Source organism: Schistocerca cancellata, chromosome 2, assembly GCF_023864275.1.
Source record: "Schistocerca cancellata isolate TAMUIC-IGC-003103 chromosome 2, iqSchCanc2.1, whole genome shotgun sequence".
Classification (NCBI taxonomy): domain Eukaryota; kingdom Metazoa; phylum Arthropoda; class Insecta; order Orthoptera; family Acrididae; genus Schistocerca; species Schistocerca cancellata.
The window spans coordinates 632,884,182-632,908,061 of record NC_064627.1 but is presented as its reverse complement, the minus strand read 5'-3'; the positions used below and the strand labels follow the sequence as shown (position 1 = coordinate 632,908,061).

Genomic DNA, 23,880 nt, shown 5'->3' with positions numbered 1-23,880 from the left:
GGCGGTGCACAAATGCTGCGCAGCTAGCGCCATTCGACGGCCAACACCGCGGTTCCTGGTGTGTCCGCTGTGCCGTGCGTGTGATCATTGCTTGTACAGCCCTCTCGCAGTGTCCGGAGCAAGTATGGTGGGTCTGACACACCGGTGTCAATGTGTTCTTTTTTCCATTTCCAGGAGTGTAGTACATTGAAGGGCTCTACGAGGGGGAGAAAGTATCTGATGAAAAAAGAAGTAGTGACGGCCGTAAAGGAAGTCGTAGATGATAACCAATAGCGTTTAATAGAGCTTTAGAAGACTTGCGAACAAATAAGGCGGAAGGAATAGAAAATCTACCTCTGCAGTTTCTAATGTTATTGCGGGAAGTGCCAACCAAATGACTACTGCGATTGGTTTGTAGAATCTATGGGTCTGCAGACATACCACGAGACTTTCGGAAAAATACTGTCCACTCCATCCAGAAGATAGCACGGGGAGAGTGCGAGAACCATGGCACAATCGGTTTAACAAATTATGCAAATGGTTCAAATGGCTCTGAGCACTAAGGGACTTAACTGCAGAGGTCAGCATTCCCCTAGAACTTAGAACTACTTAAACCTAACCAACCTACGGACAGCACACACACGCGTGCCCGAGCCAGGATTCGAACCTTCGATCGTAGGATTCGCGCGGTTCCAGACTGTAGCGCCTACAACCGCTCGGCCACTCCGGCCGGCCAAATTATGCATCCCAGATGCTGACTCTACATACAGGGTGAAGTGATTCGCTCACTCGGGCTTCGCAGCGCGTCTCTTCACGTGCCATCGATATAAAAAGATGTCTCTCATAAAATTTCGTCAGGCGAGTATCTCTGTCAGAAAAAGGGCGTTAAAAAGTGGGAATCTGCCAACATTGTAACTTCACATATGGGAACTACCTCTGTCAGCATATTTTATTTGTGCTGTATGGTTGGTGCAGTGGATAGAATGTTGGTAGAGCATACAGGAGGTCGAGTGTTTGATCCCTTGTTGGGAACCATCCTTTTTTTATTTGCCGGTTTCATTTGACATTCCATATTGTAATATACACGATTGCTGAGGTCACATGTATCCTAAATTTACAACATGTTGTAAAGCTGAACATAGCAAATACCTGGTTAGACAGATAAGAAATAGATAGCTGAAACAAATGACCTGTCATAGCACAGAAGAACTACAAAAACAATATCAATTTGGAGATACTAAAGATGATAGCACAGTACAATAACACAACATCTACTTGTCATTTATACTACATATAATATGAGCGCATAGATGTCGCACATTAGCAACCAGTGACAATAAAAATGTTCATATTAATGACCGCATGACCTTCACAACAGAATATGTTGTCCTCAGAACAATAGATCCTCAAAGCGACCTCCCTGCACGTCCAAACATTGCGCAACCCGCCCAATCATACAGCTTTGAACCCTTCGCAGCAAAGCTGCGTCCACAGTAACAAGAGCAACATAAATACGCGCTACCAATTCTTCCACACTCGTCGGCGGAATAGAGTACACGTGCCCTTCGATTGTCCCCACACGAAGAAATCCAGTGGGTTTAGGTCAGGTAAACACGACGGCTATACAACTGGAGCTCCACATCCGAGCAATTTCCCTGGAAATATTCTGTCCAAATACTGTCGCACATTAATTCCAGAGTGTGGAGGTGCACCATCATGTTGGAACCATTTCTTCTGCCGAACTTGTAGTAGAACATCTTCCAGTGCATCAAGCAGATAATTTGAAAGAAATCCATGATACCTTCGTGCAGTCAACCGGTCAGGCAACATGTAGGGGGCTAACACCTGTCACCCAATATCCCGCCCCAGACATTGATACCAAAGCGAACTTTATATCTGTGATCGCAGGTGACGTGCGTGTTAACCTCACACCAATGGCGGACATTGTGCATATTGAAGACACCCTCACAAGTGAATGCTGCTTTACCCGACCATAATACGGTGTTCACTAAGTCATCGTTGGCTTCCTGTTGTTGTTGGAACCACTCACAGAATTGCATCTGCTGATGGCGATCTGTCGGATGCAGGTGTTGCGTGAAAGCACAATGATAGGGGTGCACCTCATGCCCGTGAAGCTCGTTAACGACTGTGCACTGCGTGACACCCAGCTGCGTTGCTGCACTACGTATACTTCGCTGAGGTTCTTGGTTTATTACGTCTAGAATAACGTAATCAGTATCTAGCGTATGGCGAGTCCGTGGACGACCTATGTCACACGATGGAGCAAGGAGAGAACCTGATTGCCAAAGGCGTAGTTCCAGACGACGAAACAAATTTTTATTTGGATGGCGTGGACGAGGATATTCTAGCAGCATATTCACGAACGGCAACATCAGCCCGATTATCAGATGCACCAAGGACCAGAAGTATATCCAGATATTCATCGTTTGTATATGCCATACGTCTGCCACACTGGTTCAGAGGTTTACAGTGAGAAAATTCGATACGTGTACGGATGTACATTGTAGTCTATCTCGGGCGTGTTACTCCACTCGCAACTAGTCCATATCTGGTGGACAGCACATACAGTATAAACACGCCGTCAGTCCTGCGCTCTGTTCTACCTAATGCACATTACCCCTCTGTTAGATATTGTAATGAATTATTCATCCCGTCATCGCTAATTGCGAAATGTTTGGTTTCGAATTATACTGTTTTCACTTGTAGAGTCTTCTCCTTGATTCTCATTCTGTTTTTAATCTCCGTTTACGTTGCATGACTGATAAGTTGATATTTCCATAGTAACTATTTTATGCATACAGGTGTGAAAGTGGTACACTGAAGCGTCGAAACTGGTAGCTACGATACAAATAAAGTTATAAGGACGGCTGTAGGGGTTTTATTTTCTCTCATGTGACACCATTTTGACCAACTACCTGTAACCGATGGTCGTAATCTTCTGTCAATCATTTTGTTTTTCGAAGGCAGAAATCCGCTCCTTCGTCACGAAGCCAGTGGAGAAACGGTGGTTAACGTCCTCATCGTTTGAAAATTGGCGAATTTTGAGAATTATCTACTCGATTATACTACCTGGTCGTTATCGTCTTTGATCGATGTCGATGGCCTCCCTTCCCAGTAAGCGTCATCCACGTCTTTGCGGCCTTGGCCAAATTGTTAGCACCAGCTCATTATTACTGCACGTGAAATTACATTTGGTCCACATTCCGCCAGAATTTTACAGCGGATCTGTGTTCAATTTAGACGTTCTGCCAGCATACTTCAAATTTCCAACTGCCTCGCCTTTTCACTCCCACGATATGGCGCACCTGTTATCCGTACTACAACATTACTGTGTCCACAGCAAACCCAGAGCATGTACTCACTCCTAAAAATGTGTCAATCTTGATACTAAAGGTGTTAGCGTGGGACGACATGCGTAACTTTCTGTCAGAATATAAAGACAAATGTACTACATTTAAAATCATAACCATATTTATTTGGAGAATCAGCTGTACATTCTTAGTTGCGGAGACGATGAGCGGAAAGAAGCACAAATAATAAAACGAACATGATCGACGGCGAACCTCCAATTGTTACGAAGTGTGGAAATGAAAGTGCCACTTATTCACAAAAGGACTCTTTCAATACTCTGAATTGGTACCCTTCTGCATGTTTATTGACTTCATCCAAGTGCCAAACCAAGAGAAATTCTTTCAAACATGCGTTAGTAGATGGTCTATGGTCTTTGAGCCAAGTTATCGACATATGTTATTGGAGTTAAATAATGAATTTGTAAGGTGAAATATTAATATTTCTTTACAGCTCTTTTTAAGGATCTGTTAAATTTAAATGATGAACATTTATTAGATACGCTATTGTTTTAAATGTTCCACAATTTAAAAATTGAGAAATGGTTTACATTCATTTCAGTACTACCTAAAAACCTAATGTTGTATTTCTGTCGTTTTCTTATAGATACTATATCATAGCGTCTCAGTAGTAATGGCACTTCCAACAAAAACTTAAATTCTGCTTTTTTCTCAAAAACTGCTGGCATTTTTCAGTGTGTGGCTGTGTACAAAATATAAGCTGATTCCTACACAGAAGAAAACAGCAATTATCCAAGATAACAAAGGTATTTATTTACAGAAGCAGTGCCGTTAACAATTTCGAACCGACAGTTTGTCTTCATGTTGCAATTAAAGTTTATATTAAAACTGTTGTTGTTTATATTAGTTGTTATGAAAAGCAGGCAACCTAACACAAACAACAACGAAGGTAAACTTATCTGTTCGAAACCGGTAACGGCGGTATTTGTGTAAATACGAGTAAATAGCAAGGTGTTGTTATCTTCTTTGGAAGAATCATCTTGCAAAAAGTTTCTTTTTGGCACATAAATTTTCAGTTTCCTGATTTGATGCTTAGAACGTTCTTAATTAAGTGTATATTTTCTTATTTGTCTTATTACTTTTTCGGTGACGCGATGAGCAGCATAATTCTGTGGTAACAGATTGCATTGCCCATATTTTGGGTACAAATCAGCCATGTAAAAACAGAGAGAAGCTTTCACTCTCCTGCTAGATGTCATGTTTGGCATATGAAACGTTTTCGCTTCCACTCTTAAGCTCCCGGAGCACGCTAGAGTTGCGCGTTATTTCATTCAAAAACATTTTGATGCAAAGAAATATTGCCAATTTTCTCGAAATTTCACTGCAAAATGTTGAGTGTGTTAGGTTGTAGTAAAATAATACATAAATCTATACATACAGCAGTCTAAGGAAAGAACAAAAGAAATTAACCATATTAATTAGCTTGAGACTTACATCAGCATACATTTCGACTGTTGAATCTTCCAGAGGTTGATTTTCAAAGTAGAACCTCTTGATGTCGCGAGCAGTGGTGATGCGTTCCTCCCTCTTGACAGGGATGTTAGCTGGCAACAGCCTCTGGAAGTTTGTGTTGAGCTCCCGCATAGTTCCTTTGTTCTCCGTCAGTTCTGGTGAAAGCAATTAAAAATTCTCGAGCGGTGGACGTCACAAATGACAGGGAAGAATTAATCTTTCACAGAGGGAGACAGGAGATATACTTGGGAACGGTCCGGAGAGGTGGGAAGATTACAGCTGGATTTAATCGTTGACAGACAGAGGTTCCGAAACCATATGTTTAATAGTACAATATATCCCGAAGAAAATGTAGACTAAGATCACAATTTATTAAAAAGAAGTTACAAAAGTAGGACTATAAACATATGGGATGACAATTATTGAACTATATGAAATACAACTAAATTAGTTGCAACCTTCGCAGTGCAACACTTCATTCGATATGTAAACGTCACTACAGATATTCGGATTTCGGTTATGACATGTTCGATATGCCTGCCATCAATGGCTATGATGTGGCGCAGACGAACAGCGAAGTTCTGTGTAACCTGCTGAAGCATCGGAACATCGATGCTGTTCATGACTTTCTGAATGGCTATTTTTAGCTCAGCAATGGTTTTGGCGTTATTGATGTACACCTTGTCATTAATAGACCACCAGAAAAAGGAGTCGCATGTGTTCAGATCCGGAGAATATGGCGGCCAATTGTAGCCTATCCATGCCAGTAGCCTCTGTGTACCCCAGAGCCAGAATGCTCCTCCAGGACAGCAAACACTCTCCTGCTTCGATGGGGTCGAACTCTGTCTTGAATGAACCACATCTTGTCGAAATCAGTGTAACTTTCGATAATGGGTATGAAATCATGGTCCAAAACGTTCACGCACCGTTCAATAGTCACTGTGCCATCAAGGAATATCTCACCGATTATTGGCTCTGATCACTATGGGAATCAACATCTTAGGTCATAAGTCCCCTAGAACTTAGAACTACTTAAACCTAACTAACCTAAGGACATCACACACACCCATGCCCGAGGCAGGATTCGAACCTGCGACCGTAGCAGTCCCGCGGTTCCGGACTGCAGCGCCAGAACCGCTAGACCACCGCGGCCGGCAAACCGATTATTCCACGAATAGCCATTGCACACCTTCCAGTCACCCGTTGAGGATCAAGAGACTTCTCAGTCGTCAAATAAGTGTTCTCAATCCTCCAAATGTGCCAATTTTTTGTATTGAGGAATCCATCCAAATGACAACTACAAGGCGCGTGCATGTGCGTATATTAATTTCCATTATGTCCCGTGGCCATCGGTGCAGTGTGAATGTCCTAAAGCCAAACCGTTCAGAATTTTATTTTATATAGTTCCATAATTGGCACCCTGTAGGTGCTAGGAAGGTAATTGCGAAGAACTACCTCAACCAGTCAACAAAAGAAGATAGTAATAAAAATATTTAGGGAAAGAGAGGAATATAGCAAAAGCTACTTAGGATTTAAGTAAATAGGATGTGCTAGGAAGCCAAGGTGAAATAGCTGCGGGAAAATGTGATGAAATCGAAAAAAGAAGTGATCATCGGAAGTACTGACCTACTCTTAGAATATGGAAAAGTGAAAATAATCCTCAATGAAATTAAAGTAACGGTGGGAACATTATGGATGGAAAGGTAATTCCACTTTCGAACACAGAAGTGAGAGTGGATAGCTTGAAAAAGTACATTGAGGCCTCTGCAAGAGCGAGCACTTGTTAGGTTACCCAACTGGAGAAGGAATGTGAGTCAAGATGGAAGATGTGAGTAGGGCGACTCAAAATGGAGTATAACAGAGCTTTAACTGACTTGCGATCGTGTAATGTAGAAAGGATAGATATATTTCCTTCTGAATTTGTAATATCAAGAGGGATAAGTAGCAACCAAATGACTTTTGAAATTTATGTACATAATTTATGGTTCTGTTAACATACCATGGACTTCCGGAAAAATTTCGTCCATACAACTCTGAATATAGGAAGAATAGAACAGTGCCAGGGCTATCTAACATCAGCTTACTGTCTTAAGCATCCAAGTTGGTGACAAGAATATTAAATTCAAGACCCGTTCATAGAATTTGTCGATCTACAGAAATAATGTAAAACCGTGCAAGATATTCGAAATTCTGAGAAAAATAGGTGTAATCTATAAGGAAAGACGAAAAATATAGAATATATGCAAGAACCAAGGGGGTTAAGTTAGATTGGAAGACCAAGAAAGAAGTGCTCGGTCTAAACAGGCTGTAAGACCGAAGTGCAGTCTTTCGTTCCTAACATTCAATCTAATTACAGAACAAGCAATGACAGAAATAAAAGAAAGGTGCAAGAGTGAGATTAAAATTCAGGGTGAAAGAATATCAGTGATAATGTTCGCTGTTAACATTGCTGTCCTCAGGAAGTGAAGTAGAAATAAAAGATCTTTTGAATCGACTGACCAGTTTATTGACTTCAGATTATTGTGAGTAAACGAAATCCAATAGAAGTTTTTTAGTATTAAACATACATCTTAAATTGAGAAAGAACTTTCTGAGAATGTAGAAGACGTTTGCAGCACAGCATTGTATTGTAGTGAACACTAGAGAAGAGAATATATGGATTTAATAAGCGGTGCAGTGGACGAATGTTGAAAGGTAGATGAGCTGTTAAGGAATGAGACGTTTCTTCGCTGAAAAGGCTACGGTAGGTGAAGGGAAAGGATGATAGCACATGCATTAAGAAACCAGGGAATACTTACAAGTTAATTGTTGAATCTGTATAGAGCATAACCTTCAGAGAAGGACAGACTGGATTAGAACTAATAAGCAGAGGGGTGTAAGTGATACTGCGAGATGAAGACATTGTGTCACGAGAGAAATTAGTGGTGGTCCCTGCCAATACGGTCAGAATAAGGATAGTTCTAAAAATTTGAAAAAAGGCCCACTAATGACATAGTTATTTCTGATCAGATGTCATTACTGCCAAAATCAGCTGTAATTTTCCTGCATGCAGTCTTTGGGAATAAATTTACTTGTTTTGAATTTATTCATACTCAATTTGCTTTGCTTCGTCTCGATGCATTTTCGTATGACCAGTGCTCCGTTAGAAGTGCGTAAATCTATTTCTGATTTATTGGTGCAGTTCACTTCGTTTCTATTGCATATGCACTTGTATTGTATGTCCGTATCATTTTATTCCTTCTCAAAATGGACATAACAACGTATTAAAACAGCAAAAGTGATTATAGCATCGAAAGAGTTAGCTGAAGACTGTATAGAAGTAATGCGTGACTCTGGTGTACATCATTCATTACTGCTTTCATTGCCTATGGACCAGCTCCTGGCGCTTTAAGCAACAAGATTTACTACAAAGTATATAAGCAAGTGATATCGGAAACAGATTTCACTAAAAAGATTTGTGATCCTGAGTTACACTGATATTACGAATATACATGAGAAGAAGAATAATTCAGTGCCAGAAGAAACTTCCGTCCACTTGCCGACAAGGTAAGGTATTTTCTCTGATGCAACTGGCGAGAAGGTAAAGGTAGATCAGTTAGTGACTCGCAAATGTTCGTCTCCCACTGTCAACAGCATCTCAAGATTTTCGGGAAAACATAAAGTATTTTGTTTGTAGATCATATTTCAGTTCGGAAGGCCTTTTGGTGGATTACCTCCATAAAATAAGCATAGAACATGCATACATTCTTAACTGAAACCAAGCAGATATTACTAAATGCTATCCACTAGTGGGTTTGTGTGCTGAAACAAATACGAAATGCATGAACGTGTTATAACATTTCATTGAAAATGTCAGCACTGAAATTCGTAGACACCGACATGGTACCTAATGCGACGAATGTGAATGTTGAGAGCTCCCTCAAGAATGAAAATGCAAAGTGCGTGAAACAGCTCGGTTACTGGTACACCACTGAAGAGTAAAAGATTTTTCACAGAACTTCTAAAGAAACAACTAACCTAATGAATACATTTTATGAAACAAAATTACCAAATTCTTTTACGTAAGTGAAAATGAAATTACGTGATAAAACTGCAGACTTTATGGCAACTACCTAGGTGAGTTTTCGTAAGAGTGACCCCTCAGGCTGCCTGATTCAGAACGTAGCAAGTTTTATAAAAGAATAACAGGGTGACACTCAGAGCAGAAATCCATTGAAATGGACACCGGCCACTAAACCGTAAGCTCTTATAATCCGTAAAATTTTAGTGTAGATGGGAAGCTGTTAACAAACACTAATATATATTATTATTTGCTTGATATGATAACTGAGACTCCGAAAAAATCTCCACCTCCAGTAACATTATTTGTAATTGACCTGATTGCAGAATGTGTTAGTTTGTGGTATAAAATTCAAAAGACACGTCTTTTTTCCGGAGAGATAAGAGGACTGTATCACCCATGAATATAGGAATTTTTATCTCTAAAATACACTGTGCGGTGTTGTTAAAACCAGAAAATACTTTGGAGTTGGTGAATTTGCCATACAGCAATCATTAATTTTGAAAAGTACTTGTCATATTTCCATACGCAGGAAGATAGTAAATCCAGAAGGTACAGTACCAGTGACTGGCATAGTATCAGTTTATCTAAGTAAACTGTATGCAGATATTAATTGTGAACACACTGAATTTTACAGTGGATAGCGGTAGTAGTGAAGATAATGCATTCAGTAAGAAAACTATCATCTGAGTTTGCTAGTTGTTTTATTAATAGTTACGTGAAATGTAATTTTTAAAATTGAGTAGAAACAAACTTCTAATCTATTGTGTACACATAAATGATTTATCAGATATGATCAGCAGCAATACGAGATTCTTCGAAGACGTTGCTATTGTCTGCAGTAAGGTAAGTATATGCAGGAAAACTTAGATAAAATATACACTTGATGTACCGAATGGTAGTCCTCTTCAAATGTGAATTAATGTAAAGTAAACCCCATAACAAAGAGACAGAAATCGATAGCAGTTGATTACGAGATTAGTGCTAATCGGCTTGAGCACCTCACATAATGTAAGTATTTAAAAGTAGTTACAAGAAGTGTTAACATTTGAAGTGGTGTGTTGCTTACTATTCTGAGAAAAACCTTTTAATGAAAAGTGATGTATTTTTCCAGGAAAATATCAGCTGTTAGAAATAATCGCGTAAAATCAGTATTAGGGACGTGACTTTAAGAGTCAGATTTAGTTGAACGGTCCTATGAAAATGCAACTGATGTTTAAATGGAATCACATGAAGAATTCTATTGCTTGCAGTTCCATTATTCCGGTGTTCCTTATGAAGTAAGCGTGACAAGAGATTATATTCTGTATATGAGGAAAGGTTATATAGGCGAGTCGCAGTTCTGTGTACAGTACCACGGAGGACGTGACCTGAGGCTCCGAGAATAACGAACGTTCCAGATTGAATCCGTCATCTTTATACGAGACCGGCACGAGTATAAGGGTATGATGTGCCCTGGATACACAAGCCGATAACCTCTGGTTATCAAAGAAGGTGACAGGGATAAAATACAGGGAGCGAAGGGCTATTTACAATTTGTACAGAAACCAGAGGGCAGTTATAAGAGTCGAAGGACATGAGAGGGAAGCAGTAGTTGGGAAGGGAGAGAGACAGGGTTGTAGCCTAGCCCCAATGTTACTCAATCTGTACATTGAGCAAGCAGTAAAGGAAACGAAAGAAAAGTTCGGGGTAGAAATTAAAATCCATGGAGAAGAAATAAAAACTTTGAGTTTCGCCGATGACATTGTAATTCTGTCAGAGACAGCAAAGGGCTTGGAAGAGCAATGGAACGGAATGGACAGTGTCTTGAAAGGAGGATACAGATGACATCAACAAAAGCAAAAAATTCAATGCAGTGGAATTAAGTTGGGTGATGCTGAGGGAATTAGATTAGGAAATCAGACACTTAAAGTAGTAAAGGAGTTTTGCTATTAGGGGAGCAAAATAACTAATGATGGTCGAAGTAGAGAGGATATAAAATGCAGCCTGGCAATGGAAAGGAAAGCTTTTCTAAAGAGGAGAAATTTGTTAATATTGAGTATAGATTTATAGCGTCAGGAAGACGTTTCTGATAGTATTAGTATGGAGTGTAGCCATGTTTGGAAGTGAAACATAGACGATAAATAGTTTGGACAGGAAGAGAATAGAAGCTTTCGAAATGTGGTGCTACACAAGAATGTTGAAGATTAGATGGGTAGATCACATAACTAATGAGGAGGTACTGAACAGAATGGAGGACAAGAGGAGTTTGTGCCACAACTTGACTAGAAGAAGGGATCGGTTGGTAGGACACGTTCAAAGGCATCAAGGGATCACCAATTTAGTATTGGAGGGCAGCTTGGAGGGTAAAAATCGTAAAGGAAGACCAAGAGATGAATACACTAAGCAGATTCGGAAGGATGTAGGTTGCAGTAGGTACTGGGAGATGAAGAAGCTTGCACAGGATAGAGTAGCATGGAGAGCTGCATAAAACCACTCTCTGGACTGAAGACCACCACTACAACAACATCAAAGAAGTTAATTTCGACAGCAACTGCTACATTTCTGGTGCATTAAAGCCAGTGGTTGTCCATTAACTCCAAGATATCCAAGATGTTACATTTTAACAACAAAACGCTGGATGGCATGTTAACTCTAATGTCCTAATATAGCTCGATATAAAGGTGTTCGACTATTACCTCACCAACACTTTCTTGAGATTTCTCCTCATGAAAACATCTGGTTGTGGATTGCTGAGAGATCGATTCGCCACGATGGACAATCGCTACGATTGATCGACTATGGCATCGGGTTGAAAAAGCGTGGAGTGACGTAAGGGTGTCATCAAAACTCAGTTCGACTTATTATGTAGTCGAGTTAGAGCCTTTGCTCGTGCCAGAGATGATACCTATGTGTACGAAGTTTTGCGTCCCTTATATCATCAGTCCACGTACAGATTTAATCAAATTCTTCTTGCTATACTGTATCGGCAAAATAAGTAAAATTTCTTTATTTATTATTCCTTGTTCTGTTAAATGCAATGACTAGCAGTGTACAACATATTGACGGCAAACAGCACCTATCCAGCGATCTTTGTTAATAACTGAAACGATCTGCACATTTTTCCATTCACTTGCCAACCTTCGTTGATGCAATGACTTTAGACAAATTACGTAAATTTGTCTCATGAAAATAGTAATTCCTCCCACAGATACAGCTCTGCAATCGTCTGTTGACAGAGTTTTCAGTTATCTTCTTTTTGCATTTATCAACTACAAGGATCTTCCCATCTTTCGTGTAATAACAATAGTTAGTCGAGCGTCGACAGATTTTTTTTGTACTAGATCGATGACTAAGGCACCTTGTTGGATCAGAATGGTACGGAAGATAATTTTAGAGAAGTACTATAAGTGCAATATATCATGGCTCTTAAATCTTGAACAACGTCCTAAATAGGTATGGCTACTGGTTCCTTCCCTTTCCCAAATAACAGAGGGACGTAGGCTGCTTTAGAGTACTATGACGAGAAAGAAAAATAATTCACAATCATTTAGTGGAAGTACATATTACGGGCTTTCGTAAGTCATGTAACGAATATTAGATGTGACAGAGAAAACGACCACTGTCAACAGTATCAGTAAGAAGAGTCGAATACCATCGACTGATTAATATACAAACGTAAGGTTCAGTTTGTTCTTCCGGAACATGTCATTTTCCAGATTCTAAATTAGAGTCAATGCAACCACGAGTTATGTCGGAGACGCCGTGTATACCTACCTCGAATGAACATTATTCCTTCGCGAGAACAGACACCTAAGATAGTGGGCACTTTGTTGAATTTGCCACTCTTCAGGATTTCCGTGGGATCCTGTGTGATGATAGCGTCCTTCACGGTGCCCGGCTCTATGGTTGGCGCAAAAGGTATCAGCGACTGCATTCTCTGCTTTTCCTAATCGACAGAGACAGTCCACAGTAGAGTGGAATACAAACTTGTATTGTTTCATTCGTAATAATACCACATAAACGTTGCACACGTTTACCCCACCTCTTTGGTCAGGCAGTTTAGTACATTCTCGACGAGCGTCTGCGCTGGCTGTTCTCTCATAAAGGCCAGTAGTTCCTCTGAACTGTCTCCCGTGAAGCCGAGGGACTGTGCCAGGCGAAACGTCCTGTCCTTAATAGGAAACGACACCAGCTCCGAAGACGCCACGCCGCTTTGACAGATAACCTTGTGGAACAAACCTGCAAAAAGAGAACAAATCAAACAAAAGGTCACGTTACTGAACAACTTTTCATTAACGCTTAACTCATGAAATGGTCTCTCAGACCACGTGGAAATTATCGAACGCTTTCCTAGGCCAGTTCTAGGGTAATGCTTCCATGCTCCCACAGCCTTCCTTATAAGGCCATCCCCATAATGTTTTGCTATCGGTTGCGTTATCTGCTTCTTTGTTTGTTGTTGACACGAGTTTCTGACAAGTGTTGTCGTCTTCTGGACCGCGCCTCGTGAATTACTTACCTGTTTTCTTCAGTTTAGTACAATCTGTGTTAGTAGGAATGTGTCAGTTTTAACGATCCTAAGATTCATTAATTGTTAATCGGCAGACAGATGAAGATGTCAGTGATATAGATCAAAAACGGAACAAGAAAACGAATTTACAATAGCCAGTTTTCACACTTCTGCTACCGAACAGGACGACGATCCAGAGGCTGGTCTTCAGGACAATTGTGATCCGGATGTCGGTATTTCTCCAATAAAGTACTTAAAAAGTTAGTCAAAACCAAAAGAGCTCTGAGTAATGATAAAGAAAAATTTAGATCCCAGAACTGAATGTCACTTTGCAGACTTTCTTTTTGTACCTATCGAGTGCAATTTTTATCTGCTAATTTAAACCTTGGAATTTAGTTTTATGTGAATATTTACTTGATACAGAGCTACTGCAATGTTTTAGAATGTGAAATTCGGTTCACAACAGTTCTTTTATGTGCGCTATTAAAAAATAATTTAAATAAAACGCAAAAAATGCATTAATTAGTGTGGTAAAAAGCAAAATACTGCAGATATTACTTAGTGCAATAATATCAAAAAGGAATAATTAAACGACGTTTAGATAATTGTAAATATAAGTATTACATAAATTAAAAATTTGAAATCATTTGTGGCGTCATTCTCACATTAAACATAAGAGTCTCATAGACCCCCACGTCATAGAACACGATACGGAAAAGGCACCTATTGAGTTAAGGGTTTAAAGCCCGACTAAAATTTCCTTGAAAGTAATATTAGGAACAGTTGATTGAAAGAGACTCACGATGCTGTTCATTTACTATCGCTCGAAAATAACAGCATGAAATATGCTAGCGGACATAGATACTTTGGTAGGGCATTTGCCCGTGAAAGAGAAGTGTTTCTGGTTCGAGTCGCAGTCAGGCACATGGTTTTAATCTGCAAGTCGTGTCGGTCACTTCCCGTTACGGGATGAACGTTTACTCTCCAAGATACGTTCTATTAGTCACTTTGAGCACGAAAGACAACAATCTAGCAGATTTAATGTACGGATACCTGACATGGAGAGTCTGTACTTATGGAAGATTTCTTAGACGTGGACAAGTGTACGAGTTGAGTACCTGATGACCTCAGACTCTAGACCTGGAGCTCTAACAGTGACAAAACTGAACTGGACTTACGAGTTGCGGCACATGTTCAAACGTGCCCTTTTCAGAGTATGCCCACATTAAAAATGGCTCGACGCGTGCGTCTGCCGTCGTCTTTGTTTCATATAAGACACGAAATTATTGAGAGAATATTGCTTTGATTTCACTTTATTACGGCTTTTAGCTGTAGGAAATAAGTCACAGTCAGAGTGAATAAAACGTGTTTAACGAATACGAATGACACAGGCTAGCTGTACCACCATTACTAAAGACTGTACACCGGAGTGTACAGGAAGCGTAGATATCCGTCAGACAGCTCATAAAATTTTTTGAAAGATCCATATGTCACCGGAGATGAAAATAAGTACTTAGGCCTAGTTTATAAATAGGCTGTAGGTGAGATGTTTTCCAATTATAGCTGCTGGGAAATAACATGAAACTCTAGAAGTAAACGTTTTATTTAAATGTTCCTCGATATTTAACGAATGCAAGGGAAAATGGCAAACACTTGCATTAGGGCACTGAGACAGCTTCCTCTCGTAGGAATTGAGAGTCATACCAGGTGTTTGCATTCTTCACTGTCGAGAAGATGTGTGGCTACCCAAGGTCTTGGAATTGCGCTTTTGGTGTCCTGTCATTCTCGTAACACGCGCGAAACGCACCAATTGGCGTCAGAATATTTTCTTATGCGGAACAGTTAAAAACTTACGTACTTCGTATCAAATCTATATTACCATACGTTACCGACAAATTGAAAATGTGCTATAGAAAGGGGTCTTGTTTCGGTTAACATTGGGTTCCCCACTGATAAATATTTTTCACATTGTGGGGTAGGATTTCTGTCTTCTACTGTGATTTACGACACAGTACTAACTCTGGAAGATTTCACAACATTGGCGTTTGATCATCTTTCAGTACTGCATGAGTTAAGTGCGACATAAACTCTTGGAAGTAGTATCAGCTCGTGTTCTGTTCGTCGACAGTGTACCAGAGCGTATGAGACTTACTGATTAAAAAAACAAGTAGGATAAATTATTTTCATTTCCGTCAATGATCACAAAATCCGTGGTCTTGAGAGTGTTGATTTCGGTCAGCAATGACCATCTTAATCATAAAAGAAGGTTGTATACCTGGAAGAATCCTGGAGATACTAGTAGGTATCAGATAGATTATATAATGGTAAGACAGAGATTTAGGAACCAGGTTTTAAATTGTAAGACATTTCCTGGGGCAGATGTGGATTCTGACCACAATCTATTGGTTATGAACTGCAGATTGAAACTGAAGAAACTGCAAAAAGGTGGGAATTTAAGGAGATGGGACCTGGATAAACTGAAAGAACCAGAGGTTGTAGAGAGTTTCAGGGAGAGCATAAGGGAACAATTGACAGGAATGGGGGAAAGAAATACAGTAGAAGAAGAATGGGTAGCTCTGAGGGATGAAGTAGTGAAGGCAGCAGAGGATCAAGTAGGTAAAAAGACGAGGGCTAATAGAAGAAATATTGAATTTAATTGATGAAAGGAGAAAATACAAAAATGCAGTAAATGAAGCAGGCAAAAAGGAATACAGACGTCTCAAAAATGATATCGACAGGAAGTGCAAAATGGCTAAGCAAGGATGGCTAGAGGACAAATGTAAGGATGTAGAGGCTTGTTTCACTAGGGGTAAGATAGATACTGCCTACAGGAAAATTAAAGAGACCTTTGGAGAGAAGAGAACCACTTGTATGAATATCAAGAGCGCAGATGGCAACCCAGTTCTAAGCAAAGAAGGGAAGGCAGAAAGGTGGAAGGAGTATATAGAGAGTTTATACAAGGGCGATGTACTTGAGGACAATATTATGGAAATGGAAGAGGATGTAGATGAAGACGAAATGGGAGATAAGATACTGCGTGAAGAGTTTGACAGAGCACTGAAAGACCTGAGTGGAAACAAGGCCCCGGGACTAGACAACATTCCATTTGAACTACTGATGGCCTCGGGAGAGCCAGTCATGACAAAACGCTACCATCTGGTGAGTACGATGTATGAGACAGGCGAAATACCCTCAGACTTCAAGAAGAATATAATAATTCCAATCCCAAAGAAAGCAGGTGTTGACAGATGTGAAAATTACCGAACTATCAGTTTAATAAGTCACAGCTGCAAAATACTAACGCGAATTCTTTACAGACGAATGGAAAAACTGGTAGAAGCCGACCTCGGGGAAGATCAGTTTGGATTCCGTAGAAATGTTGGAACATGGGAGGCAATACTGACCTTACGACTTATCTTAGAAGAAAGATTAAGAAAAGGCAAACCTACGTTTCTAGCATTTGTAGACATAGAGAAAGCTTTTGACAGTGTTAACTGGAATACTCTCTTTCAAATTCTGAAGGTGGCAGGGGTAAAATACAGGGAGCGAAAGGCTATTTACAGTTTGTACAGAAACCAGATGGCAGTTATAAGAGTCGAGGGGCATGAAAGGGAAGCAGTGGTCGGGAAAGGAGTAAGACAGGGTTGTAGCCTCTCCCCGATGAAGATTAAGAAAAGGCAAACCTACGTTTCTAGCATTTGTAGACTTAGAGAAAGCTTTTGACAGTGTTAACTGGAATACTCTCTTTCAAATTCTGAAGGTGGCAGGGGTAAAATACAGGGAGCGAAAGGCTATTTACAGTTTGTACAGAAACCAGATGGCAGTTATAAGAGTCGAGGGGCATGAAAGGGAAGCAGTGGTCGGGAAAGGAGTAAGACAGGGTTGTAGCCTCTCCCCGATGTTATTCAATCTGTATATTGAGCAAGCAGTAAAGGAAACAAAAGAAAAATTCGGAGTAGGTATTAAAATTCATGGAGAAGAAGTAAAAACTTTGAGGTTCGCCGATGACATTGTAATTCTGTCGGGTACAGCAAAGGACTTGGAAGAGCAGTTGAACGGATTGGACAGTGTCTTGAAAGGAGGATATAAGATGAACATCAACAAAAGCAAAACGAGGATAATGGAATGTAGTCAAATTAAGTCGGGTGATGCTGAGGGAATTAGATTAGGAAATGAGACACTTAAAGTAGTAAAGGAGTTTTGCTATTTAGGGAGTAAAATAACCGATGATGGTCGAAGTAGAGAGGATATAAAATGTAGACTGGCAATGGCAAGGAAAGCGTTTCTCAAGAAGAGGAATTTGTTAACATCGAGTATAGATTTAAGTGTCACGAAGTCGTTTCTGAAAGTATTTGTATGGAGTGTAGCCGTGTATGGAAGTGAAACATGGACGATAACTAGTTTGGACAAGAAGAGAATACAAGCTTTCGAAATGTGGTGCTACAGAAGAATGCTGAAGATAAGGTGGGTAGATCACGTAACTAATGAGGAGGTATTGAATAGGATTGGGGAGAAGAGAAGTTTGTGGCACAACTTGACTAGAAGAAGGGATCGGTTGGTAGGACATGTTTTGAGGCATCAAGGGATCACAAATTTAGCATTGGAGGGCAGTGTGGAGGGTAAAAATCGTAGGGGGAGACCAAGAGATGAATACACTAAGCAGATTCAGATGGATGTAGGTTGCAGTAGATACTGGGAGATGAAGAAGCTTGCACAGGATAGAGTAGCATGGAGAGCTGCATCAAACCAGTCTCAGGACTGAAGACCACAACAACAACATGACCATCTTTACGTCTCGGTGCTGATGCGCTGTTTAAGTTTGCAGGGCGTTTTTGATACTGTCGCAGACCAGACATGGCACTACTTTTACAAGCTACGACATGGTCGTGGATTATAACAGTGATCCAGGAAGTGTAGAATAAAATGCTTCTATTTCTGTCAATGATCACAAAACATCTGGTCCCGAGAATATCGGTTTCGGCCAGATCAATGTCTGACTGCCGATAGTCTCACGACCAAACGTTTTGTGATCATTGACGGAAACACACGAAATTTATTCTACATTTCTTGGATCACTGTTTCAATCCCCAAACATCCCGCAGCCTGCAAAAAAGATGTAGCAGGATAGCAACTTTCAGTGTGTTTAAATACCAGCAGTTGCTATTTTTATTCGAAGATCTAAAAGAATTTGAACGGAGCATAGTTCGAAGGAGCTTTATGAACTAACAGCAGTGTGATGGCAGCTTCGAAGAATTTCTCTAAATGTTTCGAGGTTGCAATAGAGAGTGAAATACATGCTGGTGCCAACGATTCCTTCGTAGGTATACGCTTCGAAATTGGCACCGAGAGTTGTAGCGCCGTAGTAAGTCGAGAGGACGGAAGTTAAGCCCCGTCCATCAATCTAGAATTATTTTCTCTATGATCCTATGAATTACTTTCAAATGAGTAAGACTAATTTCGTTTCCTGTCCTCGTGTTTCGCCTTTATTGTCTTCGTCGTCAATGAACGCTATATCCTTACCTTCTGCATTTCAACACCATACAGGGTAGTCATAAAGAATCTGAAAAGCTTGTAATGAGATTTTAGGGAATGTTGTGCTAAGAAATAAATTCGATACGTTGTGGCGTTTCAGTGTTACTTAGCAATGAAATTAGCTACTCAGGTCGCCGCGCGTGCAAATTTAAGCAACTGCACCGGCTTAAAATGCGGTAATGTACAGACATCCGTGGGTCCGTGAGTTACAACGTGTCCAACGTTCACTATCAGTTAAACTGTGCCTTATTCTGAATCGGTAAGGGCACACAGTGTATTTAAATTTATTCTTGAGAATTATTTCTCAGCATAGTATATTGTGCAACAGCCATACAAGCTTTTCACGATATTTCTTCATATATATATTTGCTTATTCTGACTGGTTTGACGCTGCCTGCCACGAATTCCTCTCCTATGCCAAACTCTTCATCTCAGAGTAGCACTTGCAACAAATGTCCTTCAATATTTGCAGGATGAATTCCAATCTCTGTGCTCCTCTACAGTTTTTGCCCTCTTCAGCTCCCTCTGCTATCATGAAAATCATTCCCTGATGTCTTAATAGATGGCCTATCATCCTGTCCCTTCTTCTTGTCAGTGGTTTCCATATGCTCGTATCCTCTCCGATTCTGCGCAGAACCTCATAATTCCTCCTAACCCTATCAGTCCACTCGATTTTCATCATTCGTCTGTAGCACCAAATCTCAAATGCTTCGATTCTCTATCGGTTTTCCCACAGTCCATCTTTCACTACCGTACAATGCTGAGCTCTAAACGTACATTCTCAGAAATTTCTCCATCAAATTAAGTCCTACGGTTGATAGTAGTTGACTTCTCTAGGCCAAGAATGCCCTTTTTTCCATTGATAGTCTACTTCCGATGTCGTCCTTGCTCCATCCGTCATAGGGTATTTTGCTGCCTAGTTATCAGAATTCCTTAACTACATCTACTTAGTGACCATCTATCCTGTTTTTAAGTTTCTCGCTCTTCCAATTTCTGCTATTTCTCATTAGTTTGTCTTTCTTCGAGTTATTCTCAATCCACATTCTGTAGTCGTTAGGCTGTTCATTCCACTCAGAAGATCCGGTATTTGTTCTTCTCTTTCACTCAGGACAGCGACGTCATCATCGATTCATGTTATAGATATTCTTTCACCTCGAATTTTAATCCCACTCCTGAATCTTTCTTTTATTTCCATCATTGCTCCTTCGATGTACTGATTGAACAGTAGAGGTGAAAGACTACATCACTGTCTTACGTCCTCTTTAATCAGAGCACTTCATTCTTGGTCGTCCGCACTTATTATTCCCCCTTCGCTCTTGTATATATTGTACGTTATCCGCCTCTCCGTATAGATTATCCGTATTGTTCTCAGAATTTCGAACATCTTGCAACATTTTACATTGACGAACGCTTTTCAAAGGTCGACAAATCCTTTGAACGTGTCTTGATTTTTCTTTAGTCTTGCTTCCATTATCAAACGCAAATACAAATATTTCAAGAAAACAAGAATATCAACACAAACAATTAATAATAAAAAAGAAAGAACTGTGATCCTGCGTCAGAATTGTCTCTCTGGTACCTTTACCTTTCATAAAGCCAAACTGATCGTCATCTAACACATCCATTCCTCTGTATATTATTCTTCTCAGTAACTTGAATGCATGAGCTGTTAAGCTGTTTTGCCACAATTCTCGCACTTATAAGCTCTTGGAGGCATTGGTATAGTGTAGATGACATTTTTCGAAAATGAGATGGTATGTCGCCATACTCATATATTCTACACACCAACGTGAACAGTCGTTTTGTTGCCACTTCCACCAATGATTTTAGAAGTTCTGTCGGAATACTATCTATCCCTTCTGCCTTATTTGATCTTAAGCGAGCCAAAGCTCTTAAATTTTGAGTCTAATATTGGAGCCCCAATATCTTCTAAATCGACTCCTGTTTCATCTTCTATCACATCAGACAAATAATCCCCATCATAGAGGCCTTCAGTGTACTCTTTCCACCAATCCGCTTTCCTCTATGCATTTGGCAATGTAATTCCCGTTGCACTCTCTTAATGTTACCTCACTTGCTTTTAATTTCACCAAACGTTGTTTCGACTTTCATAAATGCTGAGTTAGTCCTACTGACAATACTTTCTTTTTCGATTTCATCACATTTTTCATGCAACCATTTCGTCTTAACTTCTAGGAACTTCCTATTTATTTTATTCCTCAACGATTTGTGTTTCTGTGTACCTAAATTTCCTCGAACATTTCTAAAATTTCTTCTTTCATACGTAAACTGAAGTATTTCTTCTGTTACCCACGGTGTCTTCGCAGTAACGTTCATTGTACCTTTGTTTTTCTGTCCATCCTCTATGGTTTCCCTTTCCAGACATGTCCATTCCTTTTCAACTGTACTGCCTACTGAGCTATTTCTTATTGCTGTATATATTAGCCCTGGAGAACAAGTGTATCTCTTCATTCTTCAGTATTTCTGTATCCCGCTTCTTTGTGTATTGATTATTTCTGACTAATCTCTTAAACTTCTGTTTACTCTTCGTCACTAAGGAATTGCGATCTGAATCTATGTCTCCACTGGGTACGTCTTACAGTCCAGTATCTGGTTTCGGAATCCCTGTCTGAGCGTGATATAATCTAACTGAAATCTTCTGGTATCATCCGGTCTTTTCCAAGTATATTTCCTCCTTGTGGTTGTTGAGCAGAGTATTCGCTATTACAACAAAAAATTAATTGCAGAACTCAGTCCTTTTCCTCTGCCATTACTTGTCCCAAGCCCATATTCTTCTATAGCCTTTTCTTCTGCTCCTTCCCCAACAACCACATTCCAGTCGCCCATGACTATTACATTTTCATCTCCGTTTATGTACTGTATTAACCTTTCAATATCTTCATATACTTTCCCTATCTCTTCATCTTCAGCTTGCTAAGTCGGCATTTATACCCGAAATATTGTTGGTTTGCCGTCGATTCTGGCAAGAACAGCTTTATCGTTGAAATGTTCACAGTAACACACTCTCCGCTCTAACTTCCTATTCATAACGAATTCTACTCCCGTTATATCATTTTCTTCTGTTGTTGATATTACCCTATGCTCGTCTGACAAGAAATCCTTGTCTTTCTTCCATGTTAGTTCACTGACCCCTACTATATTTCAGCTGAGCCTTTACATGACCCTTTTCAGATATTCTAGCTTCCCTACCACGTTCAAGATTCTGACAGTCCACACCTCAGCTCGTAGAACGTTATCCTCTCGTTGTTTACCCAATATTTTTATTATGGTCTCCTCCCCGTTGGCAGTCCCCTCCCGGAGATCCGAATGGGGCACTATTCCAGAATCTTTTGCCTGTAGAGAGGTCCTCATCAGACTTTTTCAGTTACAGTCCACAGTTCTGTGGATAAAGTTTATGTGTCTTTAATGGCCGGCCGGAGAGGCCGTGCGGTTCTAGGCGCTGCAGTCTGGAACCGAGCGACCGCTACGGTCGCAGGTTGGAATCCTGCCTCGCGCATGGATGTGTGTGATGTCCTTAGGTTAGTTAGGTTTAATTAGTTCTAAGTTCTAGGCGACTGATGACCTCAGCAGTTAAGTCGCATAGTGCTCAGAGCCATTTGAACCATTTTGTCTTTAATGCAGTGGTTTCCCTTGCTTTCTGAATCCTCATAACGTTGATCATTTTTGATTCTTCTACCTGTAGGGGCAGTTTCCCATCCCGAGGACAAGAGAGTGCCCTGAACCTCTGTTCGCTCCTCCGGCCTCGTTGACAAGACCGTTGGTAGAATGAGGGTGACCTCTTATGCCGGAAGTCTTCAGCCGCCAATGCTGGTTATTAATCAAAATTGAAGCATTGTCGAGCTTCGAACCGGGGACGGAGACTGATTTGATTTCTAATCAAAGATACTAACGGTATCCCTTTTTTGTTATTATCAGAATGTCTTGGTACTACCATGACACTTCAGTAGACCACAGTCAAATCATCATGTAATATAAGCTGCAAATGGGAGAAAAAATTATTAATCATAACAGAATAATAAATGAAAGGAGAAAGGAAAAAATCTGAGAACATGGCCGAAAAACCACCACGAAGCTCTCATGATATGTATCAACATATGTTATTACAGAGGCTTTTTTTATATTTTAGTAATTTTTTAATTTTTTTACTTTGTATTTCTTTATATAGTTTTTAGTTTTTGTATGGAATTCTAAATAGAAAAATAAGAAGAATATCGATTTTATTGCAAGGATTGTATATTAGTACTTCATCTATATAATTTTACAATGGAACTGGAGCGACGATGACTCAAAACGCAAAACAAAAGAAATAGGGAAACTAGGAGAGAACAAGCCGAAGCAAATTGGATGGAAACATACATAAGGAAGAGAAACACCTATCATCAGAAAAATGAAATTAAACATCACCTTGTCGACGGAAAACTAGATTCAACGTGGTGGCGAAGAGGTTTCGCTATCGAGGCAACCGCAGTTATGTCCAATAGGCCGTTATCATGTACTGCATGAAGTTCATGAGATATTCCTCTTGCGTTCTACAACATAACGAACGAAGTGTCCCGGCAACCACATAACGATGTGGTTTTCGACCGTCGAAAGAAGGAAGAATCTGGGCGCAATACGATGTCGCAGAATATAGAGTAAGGAAGGCCAATTGTGTCATAATACAGGACCAATGTGCCATATAACCTCCACAAGTAAAGCGATGTCGTATCGTATCTGTAGACGTACAACGACTACATAATACCGTGACTCTAAGCCCAGCGTTCGTTGGACTCAAGTTATTTACTACTTATACTATGAGGACGCTACGCACATCGGCAAAATCGAAAGACTGATGTTGCACCAAACTATCACCCAGTTCGTTTGCGGCGATTATCTTTCAGCGAGGTTCGGACAGGCACTGCTTCCCGACGAGTTTGTAGGAATTTCATGGTGATAACAGACCTCCATAAAATGTCAGC

The 23,880-nt window shown here is 40.1% G+C and overlaps 1 protein-coding gene across 1 annotated transcript in view; it reads right to left on the bottom strand.

The window, feature by feature from the left end:
• The window catches only part of LOC126157208 (juvenile hormone esterase-like), an 84,486-nt gene that overhangs the window by 16,017 nt on the left and 44,589 nt on the right, over window positions 1-23,880 (bottom strand). Inside the window, exons 5-7 of the mRNA XM_049916360.1 lie at window positions 12,905-13,101; window positions 12,637-12,808; window positions 4,803-4,975 (exon numbers count right to left, since the gene is read on the bottom strand). Of these exons, the coding sequence (XP_049772317.1) occupies window positions 4,803-4,975; window positions 12,637-12,808; window positions 12,905-13,101 (542 nt within the window). The remainder of the gene's footprint in view (window positions 1-4,802; window positions 4,976-12,636; window positions 12,809-12,904; window positions 13,102-23,880) is intronic.